This window comes from Oncorhynchus mykiss, chromosome 12, assembly GCF_057628025.1.
Source record: "Oncorhynchus mykiss isolate SJ-2025 chromosome 12, ASM5762802v1, whole genome shotgun sequence".
Taxonomy (NCBI): Eukaryota; Metazoa; Chordata; class Actinopteri; order Salmoniformes; family Salmonidae; genus Oncorhynchus; species Oncorhynchus mykiss.
In genome coordinates this window covers 9,517,973-9,530,646 of record NC_143033.1, presented here as the reverse complement: position 1 = coordinate 9,530,646, position 12,674 = coordinate 9,517,973, and the positions used below count along the sequence as shown (strand labels likewise).

Sequence of the window (12,674 nt, the reverse complement as noted above, 5' to 3'; positions counted from 1 at the left end):
TGCCTTGCTAGAGGGCACTAAAACAGATTTGTATTTTTTTTATTTACCTTGTCGGCTCCAGTATTTGAACCAGCAAACTTTCAGTTACTGACCCAATGCTCTAACCTTGAGGCTACATGAAGCAAAGACTCTGTGACAGAGGTTTGTGGAAAGCTGATCACTTTTCTCTCTTTTCTCTGAATAGTCTTCTGTCATCAGAAGACCACAATATGAGAGTGCATGACTAACATTCAAACACAAAGGACTTGAAAGACAGGTTTGAATTTGACAGCTATTCCCCCAGGTATCCTGGCATTGCAGACAGGCTTTCAGTAAGCAGAAAACAATCAGTGAGTGTGAGAAAATGTCAACTGTTAATGTAGTAGACATGTAGTAGATGCCGCCATCTTGACTATTTCAAATCTTCTCTCATTGATTGAGAAAGGTGGGCGAATTTAGGAAGGATGGGTTGGACGAAAATTCTGTGTTCTATGTTTTACACTACCTACTGTGTAATGACTGTATGTTAGTGTTGACATACTGTATCACCTCTGTTTCAAAGTGTAGCTAATCTACTACAAGATGACCATGTGCTCCTGAAAACAAATTCAGCTGGGAAAAAAAACTCACATTGTTGTTTTGCAAGGCATACACGGCACAGGGTGACTAAAGTGGATTCTGGTCGCTTTTATCCTTGCAATCACATTGACTAGCTGGGTATTCTAAACAGTTAGTTACAGTAAAAGCTAGCTAACTTGCATAGGTACAATACAATACCTAAACTACTCACAGATGTGGTAGAGTGACAGCTGTCATTTTCTAAATCAGCACCAGATCTGCATTGTGTAACGTTAGCAGCTCTGTATTATGTTGCAGCAAGCTAGTAGCTAGCTACTGTTCTATCAGGTCTTAGCTTTCTATCTAGCTAGGTTGACAACTGCTCTTTAACCAAACTCAACCTCGCTATAGTTAGCCATCTTGACAAATAGGATACGGCTGTACAGGCTGCACTGTGTCATTCTGACATTAGACAGCATTGCTAGCTAGCAACAAGCCAAGTTAGCTAGCTATCAACAATTGTTGTTTTTGTAACACAAAATGTTGTGTAACGGTGATTTTCTATTGGCATAGCTACACACACTGCATACACAAATGCATTGAAAATAAAACCCTACCTCTGTTGTCAGTGTTATTCACACCCGGTCTCTGCTTTCCTCGTACGCTCAGTTAGCTAACGCTAGCTACAGCTGGCAACTAACGTTACAGTGCCACTGCAGTTGACAGCTAACGGGAAAAAACAAGTTTTACAAATAATTATTTATCTATAATTAATGAATACAAATAAGTAACAAGTTAAGACATCCAGGTTTCCATTAAGTCGGTCTCCGACACGGCACCGGCAAAATGTTTTCGGTCTCGCCAGGACGAAACAACAGTATTGTGCCTGGTTGCCATGAAAAGCAGCACCATAGGAAAAGCACAGCCCTTCATGCCTGGGCGTCAGCGAGAACACACGGAAAAAGTAACGCGAGATCAAGATTCTTCTTCGGGTTTATTGGCAAAATACAGATACTGTATGTTTTATTTAACCTATATTTAACTAGGCAAGTCAGTTAAGAACAAATTATTATTTACAATGACAGCCTAACAACACTGGGCCAAATGCACCCCACGGGTCTCCCAATCAAAGCCAGCTGTGATACAGCCTGGAATTGAACCAGGGTCTGTAGAGCCTTAGACTGCTGCACCACTTTCTGTAGTGACACCTTTAGCACTGAAATGCAGTGCCTTAGACTGCTGAGCCACTTGGGAACCCAATATGTGGTAGTAGTAGAGTAGTGGCCTGAGGGCACACTTAATGTTTTGTGAAATCTGTTGTGAAATGTATTGTAGCTAATGTTTTTAAATTGTATATAACTGCCTTAAGTTAATTTTGCTGGATCACAGGAAGGGTAGATAATGGAGAGCCACAATAATTACAAATACAAAATATATACGCAAAAAATCTAATTTGTCTTTATTTGTCACATGCGCCGAATACAACAGGTGTAGTAGACGTTACAGTGAAATACTGAATACAACAGGTGTAGTAGACGTTACAGTGAAATACTGAATAAAACAGGTGTAGTAGACCTTACAGTGAAATGCTGAATACAACAGGTGTAGTAGACCTTACAGTGAAATACTGAATACAACAGGTGTAGGTAGACCTTACAGTGAAATACTGAATACAACAGGTGTAGGTAGACCTTACAGTGAAATGCTGAATACAACAGGTGTAGTAGACGTTACAGTGAAATACTGAATACAACAGGTGGAGTAGACCTTACAGTGAAATGCTGAATACAGCAGGTGTAGTAGACCTTACAGTGAAATGCTGAATACAACAGGTGTAGTAGACCTTACAGTGAAATGCTGAATACAACAGGTGTAGTAGACCTTACAGTGAAATATCGAATACAACAGGTGTAGTAGACCTTACAGTGAAATGCTGAATACAACAGGTGTAGTAGACCTTACAGTGAAATGCTGAATACAACAGGTGTAGTAGACCTTACAGTGAAATATCGAATACAACAGGTGTAGTAGACCTTACAGTGAAATACTGAATACAACAGGTGGAGTAGACCTTACAGTGAAATACTGAATACAACAGGTGTAGTAGACCTTACAGTGAAATACTGAATACAATAGGTGTAGTAGACCTTACAGTTAAATACTGAATACAACAGGTGGAGTAGACCTTACAGTGAAATACTGAATACAACAGGTGGAGTAGACCTTACAGTGAAATACTGAATACAACAGGTGTAGTAGACATTACAGTGAAATTCTGAATACAACAGGTGTAGTAGACCTTACAGTGAAATACTGAATACAACAGGTGGAGTAGACCTTACAGTGAAATACTGAATACAACAGGTGTAGTAGACCTTACAGTGAAATACTGAATACAACAGGTGTAGTAGACCTCACAGTGAAATACTGAATACAACAGGTGTAGTAGACCTTACAGTGAAATACTGAATACAACAGGTGGAGTAGACCTTACAGTGAAATACTGAATACAACAGGTGTAGTAGACCTTACAGTGAAATACTGAATACAACAGGTGTAGTAGACCTTACAGTGAAATGCTGAATACAACAGGTGTAGTAGACCTCACAGTGAAATACTGAATACAACAGGTGTAGTAGACCTTACAGTGAAATACTGAATACAACAGGTGGAGTAGACCTTACAGTGAAATACTGAATACAACAGGTGTAGTAGACCTTACAGTGAAATACTGAATACAACAGGTGTAGTAGACCTTACAGTGAAATGCTGAATACAACAGGTGTAGTAGACGTTACAGTGAAATGCTGAATACAACAGGTGTAGTAGACGTTACAGTGAAATACTGAATAAAACAGGTGTAGTAGACCTTACAGTGAAATGCTGAATACAACAGGTGTAGTAGACGTTACAGTGAAATACTGAATACAACAGGTGGAGTAGACCTTACAGTGAAATGCTGAATACAGCAGGTGTAGTAGACCTTACAGTGAAATGCTGAATACAACAGGTGTAGTAGACCTTACAGTGAAATACTGAATACAACAGGTGGAGTAGACCTTACAGTGAAATACTGAATACAACAGGTGTAGTAGACCTTACAGTGAAATACTGAATACAACAGGTGTAGTAGACCTCACAGTGAAATACTGAATACAACAGGTGTAGTAGACCTTACAGTGAAATACTGAATACAACAGGTGGAGTAGACCTTACAGTGAAATACTGAATACAACAGGTGTAGTAGACCTTACAGTGAAATACTGAATACAACAGGTGTAGTAGACCTTACAGTGAAATACTGAATACAACAGGTGTAGTAGACGTTACAGTGAAATGCTGAATACAACAGGTGTAGTAGACGTTACAGTGAAATACTGAATAAAACAGGTGTAGTAGACCTTACAGTGAAATGCTGAATACAACAAATGTAGTAGACGTTACAGTGAAATACTGAATACAACAGGTGTAGGTAGACCTTACAGTGAAATACTGAATACAACAGGTGTAGGTAGACCTTACAGTGAAATGCTGAATTCAACAGGTGTAGTAGACGTTACAGTGAAATACTGAATACAACAGGTGGAGTAGACCTTACAGTGAAATGCTGAATACAGCAGGTGTAGTAGACCTTACAGTGAAATGCTGAATACAACAGGTGTAGTAGACCTTACAGTGAAATGCTGAATACAACAGGTGTAGTAGACCTTACAGTGAAATGCTGAATACAACAGGTGTAGTAGACCTTACAGTGAAATATCGAATACAACAGGTGTAGTAGACCTTACAGTGAAATACTGAATACAACAGGTGGAGTAGACCTTACAGTGAAATACTGAATACAACAGGTGTAGTAGACCTTACAGTGAAATACTGAATACAATAGGTGTAGTAGACCTTACAGTTAAATACTGAATACAACAGGTGGAGTAGACCTTACAGTGAAATACTGAATACAACAGGTGGAGTAGACCTTACAGTGAAATACTGAATACAACAGGTGTAGTAGACATTACAGTGAAATTCTGAATACAACAGGTGTAGTAGACCTTACAGTGAAATACTGAATACAACAGGTGGAGTAGACCTTACAGTGAAATACTGAATACAACAGGTGGAGTAGACCTTACAGTGAAATACTGAATACAACAGGTGTAGTAGACCTTACAGTGAAATACTGAATACAACAGGTGTAGTAGACCTTACAGTGAAATGCTGAATACAACAGGTGGAGTAGACCTTACAGTGAAATGCTGAATACAACAGGTGTAGTAGACGTTACAGTGAAATGCTGAATACAACAGGTGTAGTAGACGTTACAGTGAAATACTGAATAAAACAGGTGGAGTAGACCTTACAGTGAAATGCTGAATACAACAGGTGTAGTAGACCTTACAGTGAAATACTGAATACAACAGGTGTAGTAGACCTTACAGTGAAATGCTGAATACAACAGGTGTAGTAGACGTTACAGTGAAATACTGAATACAACAGGTGTAGTAGACCTTACAGTGAAATGCTGAATACAACAGGTGTAGTAGACGTTACAGTGAAATACTGAATACAACAGGTGTAGTAGACCTTACAGTGAAATGCTGAATACAACAGATGTAGTAGACGTTACAGTGAAATACAAGCCCTTAACCAACAATGTTTAAAGAAGTTAAGAAGAAAAATGTGTTAAGTTAAAAAAATAGATATGTAGAAAAATAGAAAATATAAGTAACAAATAATTAAACAGCAGCAGTAAAATAACAATTGTGAGGCTATATACAGGGGGTACCGGTACAGAGTCAATGTGCAGGGGCACCGGTTAGTTGAGGTAATTGAGGTAATATGTACATGTAGGTAGAGTTAAAATGACCATGCATACATAATAAGAAAAGAGTAGCAGCAGCGTACAAGAGGGGTCTTGGTAGCCCTTTGATTAGCTGTTCAGGAGATTTATGGCTTGGGGGTAGAAACTGTTAAGAAGCTTTTTGGACATGGACTTGGCACTCCGGTACCATTTGCCGTGCGGTAGCAGAGAGAACAGAATGACTAGGGTGACTGGCGTATTTGACAATTTTCATGGCCTTCCTCTCACACCGCCTGGTATAGAGGTCCTGGATGGCGGGAAGCTTGACCCCAGTGATGTACTGGGCCGTTCACACTACCCTCTGTAGTGCCTTGCGGTCGGAGGCCAAGCAGTTGGCATACCAGGCAGGTCTGCTCTCGGTGGTGCAACTGTAGAACCTTTTGAGGATCTGAGGACCCATGCCACATCTTTTCAGTCTCCTGAGGGGGAATAGGCTTTGTCGTGCCCTCTTCACAACTGTCTTAGTGTGTTTGGACCATGATAGTTTGTTGGTGATGTGGACACCAAGGAACTTGAAGCTCTCCACCTGCTCCACTGCAGCCCCGTCGATGAGAATGAGGACGTGCTCGGTCCTCCTTTTCCTGGAGTCCACAATCGTCTCCTTTATCTTGATCACATTGAGGTAGAGCTTGTTGTCCTGGCACCACATGGCCAGGTCTCTGACCTCCTCCCTATAGGTTGTCTCGTCGTTGTTGGTGATCAGGCCTACCACTGTTGTGTCATCGGCAAACTTAATGATGGTGTTGGAGTTGTACCTGGCCATGCAGTCAGGAGTGAACAAGGAGTACAGGAAGGGGCTGATCCCTCACCCCTGAAGGGCCACCGTGTTGAGGATCAGCGTAGCGGATGTGTTGTTTCCTACCATTAAACCCTGGGGGCGGCCTGTCAAAAGGTGCATTGTCGCCACCAACTGGACAGGGGTTAAAAAAAAAATCACACAAAAAAAATGTACATTCTGCTAGAGGGAAGAGAAAATTAACACATTAATCCTCACAAACTATGGCTCCACAGTGTCTTAATCTTCAAAGCAAGCCTGTCCGACCCTAGTGCAGCTGTAAGAAAGTGTGTCAGATCTGCTGGCTACATGTGCACATACCTGTGCAGCATGTGTCATATCAACTGTTCTATTATTATTGTTATTATTATTATTATTATTATTATTATTCCAATTTTATTTTTTATTGTATTCTACACTTTTGGGAAGGGCCTGTAAGAAAGCATTTCGCTGTTAGTCTACACCTGTTGTTTACAAAGCGTGTGACTATTAACATTTGATTCTCTCTAACAAGAGATCAGGACCTTTAAGTCTCCGGCACAGGTGCTATAGCCTACATGCCCCATAACAAAGGGGTCACTGGTCCAAGTCCTGCACTGACTGGTGCACCTAAATTACTACACTGGTGGTAGCAGTGTGATAATCCCTGCAGTCTATTACCTGTCTCTGTCTCTCTCTGTCTCTGTCTCTCTCTGTCTCTGTCTCTCTCTAACAGTATAATACTGATGATCTTACAGAGAGACAGAGACAGAGAGACAGGTAATAGACTGCAGGGATTATCCCACTGCTGCCACCAGTCTATTACATGTGGTCTTTGCCTCTATATGATACTGCCATCTACTGTTAAGGATCGGTGACCGCTTATGATACAAAGAGTGTCTGTGTAAGAGAGTGAGGCAGAGAAACAGACAGGCGGGTGGACAGACATACAGACATACAGACAGGCGGCGGACAGACATACAGACAGGCGGCGGACAGACATACAGACAGGCGGGTGGACAGACATACAGACATACAGACAGGCGGCGGACAGACATACAGACAGGCGGCAGACAGACATACAGACAGGCGGGTGGACAGACATACAGACATACAGACAGGCGGGTGGACAGACATACAGACATACAGACAGGCGGCGGACAGACATACAGACAGGCGGCGGACAGACATACAGACAGGTGGGTGGACAGACATACAGACAGGCGGGTGGACAGACATACAGACATACAGACAGGCGGGTGGACAGACATACAGACATACAGACAGGCGGCGGACAGACATACAGACAGGCGGCGGACAGACATACAGACAGGCGGGTGGACAGACATACAGACATACAGACAGGCGGGTGGACAGACATACAGACATACAGACAGGCGGGTGGACAGACATACAGACATACAGACAGACGCCTGTCTGTATGTCTGTCCGCCGCCTGTCTGTGTAGTCATCAGTATTATACTGTTAGAGAGAGACAGAGACAGAGAGAGACAGAGAGAGACAGAGACAGAGAGAGACAGAGACAGAGAGAGACAGAGACAGGTAATAGACTGCAGGGATTATCACACTGCTGCCACCAGTGTAGTAATTTAGACAGACAGACAGACGGATGGACGGACGGACGGGCGGGCGGGCGGACAGACAGACATACATGCAGAAGGACAGATATACAGACAGACATACAGACAGGTGGGCAGACAGAGAGGCAGATAGACAGACGGACAGACGGACAGATGGACAGAAAAAGAGAGAGAGGGGGGAAGTGTGTGTGTGTGTGTGTGTGTGTTAGATTGACTGTCTGTCTCCTTGGGGTCAAGTAAGGAACCAGGAACTTTGGGGGGTCGAAGGGGCATCTTACTGTCTCCTCTACACAAACAAACTATGACATCAGTTTGTACAGACTTCAATTCCTGGATGGCAGTTGAGTGTAATTCCCACTTCCATGCCGGATTTCTAAAACAGGGGGACAGGCTGGCAACTAGACTAGATGACAACACCGGATTGAGGAAATTGACGAGGGCAAACCATGTGGGGAAAAAACAAACTTGTTTTTAAGCCGATATAACCATGCAACCTCGTGTATTAAGCCACTCCATTCAAGCAGCGACGTCGTCAGCCCAGAACAGCTCTTCTGAACATCCAAGGCGCCCCGTGCTAAATCTTATCCAAAGATGTATTTTCTCCTTTTCACAGTCTTCTCCATATTCATAGTGCGTAATGTTGAGGCTTGGGGAGCAAGTGTCAAGTACGCGGTGAACTGCCCGGAGCGGTGCAATGTGGATCTGTGCGGCTTGACGCAGCGCTGCAGACGGACTGTGCTGGATGACTGCGGTTGTTGCCAGGTCTGTGCGGCAGACAGAGGGGAACACTGCTATCGCACTGTGTCTGGGATGCACGGAGTCAAGTGCGGACCGGGATTATTCTGCGAGTTCTACAAAGATGAGGACGACTATGGAGATGAATATGGCATCTGCAAAGGTAGGCTAATATTCACCATGACACATCAAATGCGCAATTGCGCATCATAAATTGTGTGATTAATCTGTACATAGTCCATACATATGCCATAACAGGCTAGATACATGTGATACCTATTTATATTGTGTTACATATTGACTATTACGTCTGTTTATTTCTTCCCAAAACGATTCCAAGGAACCCTGGAAGCTTCATTTCGTTCACGCTTAGCCTGACTGTTTCATTGCTGTTTTTCCAAAGGGATCTATAGTTTCTGTGTTCATAGCATTCCTAAAAGTTACCGTGATGAAAACGACGCCTACTATGACACGCTTCGTGTAGAATATATAGTATTTACATCAAGCTATGCTTAGCTTTCACTGTGGACTTTTTGGATGCAAAGTTTTTCGAATTTGGAATGTTTACTATTTCTGCTCATGTTGACAGTGGTGAAGAGAACTGTATGTAATATGTAGTCTTACATCACTATAATGCAGATCTGATAAAGAGCAAAGGATCATGGACCTATAGAACAGAACAGAACAGAATGGAAAATACATCTCTGTGGCCCATTGACGTCCCCACTCTGTACTTTGTTTGTCTAATGGATGATCATTTAATTGCCTACTGTAAGTACATATCATGTCCCTCTCCTGCAAGCAAGTGCAATAACATTGAATGGTATTCCCTTCCTTGCAGATTGCATGTATGGAACCTATGGGGTAGGGTGTGGTAAAACATGCCATTGCAAAGCTGGAGGTATCTGTGACAGAGAGACAGGAGCCTGCCTCACCTTCAAATTCTTCACCAAAATCGCCAGCAAGCTGAAGACACAGCACCCCAATGCAGGTGAGAGATTGAGAAAATACCTCAATGTGAGAGCCACCCTATGGGACACAGATTCTGGACTATGAAGCACTTCCGATGGAGATTATCAAGTGCTTTTAAATCCGGGTTGAAAGGTCTCGTCTTTGTCTGAGAAACTGTAGAGCTAAAAAAAAGCAAATCCATTTGAGCATGTTTTGGATACACAATGTGGAGTAGCACTAAAGCAAATCCATTTGAGCATGTTTTGGATACACAATGTGGAGTAGCACTAAAGCAAATCCATTTGAGCATGTTTTGGATACACAATGTGGAGTAGCACTAAAGCAAATCCATTTGAGCATGTTTTGGATACACAATGTGGAGTAGCACTAAAGCAAAGACACCATTAAAAGCAACCCAGTTAAAGAAGCGCAGCGTGTGTATCTCTGTGAAGTATTTGCAGTTGTCACATCACATTAAATAGATATTGACCTGGTGATATTTCTCATTTTCAGGAGGTGAGATTGGTTCAGGAGATGACAGCACCAGTCTGAATGGGGAACGATCCACTGCTCCAAAGTGGTTAACACCTCGCTGACACTCATTATCAAGACTTAGTTTATTCTGTGTAAATGTAGAAAGCATAGTAGTAAATTAAATGATTGGAGGATATATTTTATTATGTATTATTAAGAAAACACATTTTCTACAAGATGATTGAATGTTTTGAGCATCTCTGTTGTGGTGTTTCTATTTTGTACCAGTGCCCCATCATGTCATAAGAGTTGTGTTGTACCAAACGAAGGGAGGTCAAATGTACCAAAGTTCAAATATATGTTTATTCTACTTTTATACAAAGTATGAATATATCTAGAATGTCTATGATGACCTCTATGACGAGCTAACATTCTAGCAATGCTGCATTCACTTCTTCATAATTGAGATCATTTGGTTCAATCAAATTATGTGAAAATGTTGTGCTGATATGATATGACCCCCCAGGGATATAAAATAATAAATAATATATTGTCTCATCCTTTTCTTCTAGAAGTATCTACTGTGATCTGTGCTTTTTAATTGTTTGTTTGTTTGATTGATTGATTGATTGTTTGTTTGATTGATTGTTTGTTTGATTGATTGATTGATTGTTCTTTACTGATAATCTCTTATTTTTCTTTCACCTGTGATCACATGGATCAATATATATATATTATATATTATGTCATATCACCTGCCAATGTACAGTATGGTCTTACAAATAAACCAAAGTTGACCTGGAAAAAAATCAGTTTGAAGCCCTGTGTTTTAGTCATTGCGGTTTATTTCCCTCCTATGTTATTAAAGATGTCCGTCTACATAAAGAGAAAGAAACATTTACAAGAGCAATTAGGGTTAAGTACCTTGCTCAAGGGCACATGGTCGGCTTGGAGGTTCGATTCGGCGACCTTTCGGCTACCTTTTCTAGAAAAACCACAAGGACATGAAATGAATCTGCAAAGCTATGTCTTATCTGAATGCAACATGATTATATTGATATCACGAGGCGTTCGATGCCTGACAATGGAAGCTGCAAAACTGCAGTTGTCACACTACTTTTTGACAAATGCTAAAGATTTGGCCCAAATGGATAACATGAAGTGTATGTTCATAATGTATAGAAACTTTTGTGGTCGAAAAAATGTAGATTCTGGGGCTAATGAAGTATACTTGAAAAAAAAACCCAGAAAGGGTTGAAAAGTCTCCCAATTACCAACTTTATTGACACCGTTTGGTCATAACTTATAGCCGAGTTAAAAGCCTATTATTGTCTCTCAATTGAATCACTTTGGAACTCATGGAACTCTTGGACCTCCATTGAGTGGGCTATGTCCACCCTGACTCTGAAAATACCCCAGTCAGGGTTAAAAATAGCCTGTTATTAGCCTAGCCCTCACCTCCGAGAATCAGCACGGTACACAACACAACTGTTTTCCAGCATCAGGCTTGTTTGTTTCCTATTCCTGGGCTTCCTGACACCTGTGAAAATGGTCCTTCTTCCTGTTGTTGTTGTGCCTGCCCAGCAATTTAAAAGGCTTGGAATTTGTCAAGTGACACACGTCACTGGTGTGACTGTCGGACCGTCATCCCGGCAGAGCTGGAGACACCGTGCTTCCTCCCTGGCTGCTTGAGTTTATCTGAATTCTTTCCTGAAACAACTTCAAGTCAACACCTAAACACAAACAAGTTCTCACACTCACAGGGAGCAAAGACATGTTGCACGGCAGTGTCTGCAATAACCGTATTGGAATGTTGTGAGAAGGCACATCATAGGATAGAATAGGATAGAATAGGATAGAATAGGATAGGATAGGATAGAATAGGATAGAATGTGACAGAATATGATAGGATAGGATAGAATATGATATAATAGGAAAGGATAGAATATGATAGAATAGGATAGGATAGAATAGAATAGAATAGGATAGAATATGACAGAATATGATAGAATAGGATAGGATAGAATATGATAGAATAGGATAGAATAGAATAGAATAGAATAGGATAGAATATGACAGAATATGATAGGATAGGATAGAATAGGATATAATAGGATAGGATAGGATAGGATAGGATAAAATATGATAGAATAGGATAGAACAGGATAGAATAGGATATAATAGGATAGAATAGGATAGGATAGAATAGGATAGGATAGGATAGAATAGGATAGAATATGACAGCATATGATAGGATAGGATAGGATAGAATAGGATAGGATAGAATAGGATAGGATAGAATATGATAGAATAGTATAGAATAGGATAGGATAGGATTAGATAGAATAGGATAGGATAGGATATAATAGGATAGGATAGGATAGAATAGGATAGAATATGACAGAATATGATAGGATAGGATAGGATAGAATAGGATAGGATAGAATAGGATAGGATAGAATATGATAGAATAGTATAGAATAGGATAGGATAGGATTAGATAGAATAGGATAGGATAGGATATAATAGGATAGGATAGGATAGAATTGATGGAATTGATGTAAAATATATCACTAGCCACTTTAAACAATGCCACTTAATATAATGTTTACATACCCTACATTACTCATCTCATGTGTATATGTATATACTGTACTCTATATCATCTACTGCATCTTTATGTAATACATGTATCACTAGTCACTTTAAACTATGCCACTTTGTTTACATACCCTACATTACTCATATCATATGTATATACTGT

At 40.8% G+C, this 12,674-nt stretch overlaps 2 protein-coding genes and 1 long non-coding RNA gene across 22 annotated transcripts in view; 2 read left to right on the top strand and 1 right to left on the bottom strand.

Annotated features, from left to right (window-relative positions):
- LOC110536778 (putative E3 ubiquitin-protein ligase HERC1) overlaps positions 1–1,494 on the bottom strand; it is a 103,403-nt gene extending 101,909 nt beyond the window's left edge. For all 20 annotated transcript variants that reach the window (XR_016484866.1, XR_016484867.1, XM_036936839.2 and 17 more), the window contains exon 1: positions 1,155–1,494. The gene's annotated coding sequence lies outside the window, so the exon portion shown is untranslated. The remainder of the gene's footprint in view (positions 1–1,154) is intronic.
- The window catches only part of LOC149979068 (uncharacterized), a 96,489-nt gene that overhangs the window by 63,274 nt on the left and 20,541 nt on the right, over positions 1–12,674 (top strand). The window lies entirely within an intron of this gene.
- On the top strand, positions 8,240–10,719 carry esm1 (endothelial cell specific molecule 1). The gene is made up of 3 exons (XM_021622597.3): positions 8,240–8,648; positions 9,327–9,476; positions 9,950–10,719. The coding sequence occupies exons 1-3, from the start codon at positions 8,342–8,344 to the stop codon at positions 10,030–10,032; spliced, it is 540 nt and encodes a 179-aa protein (XP_021478272.1). The 5' UTR covers positions 8,240–8,341; the 3' UTR covers positions 10,033–10,719.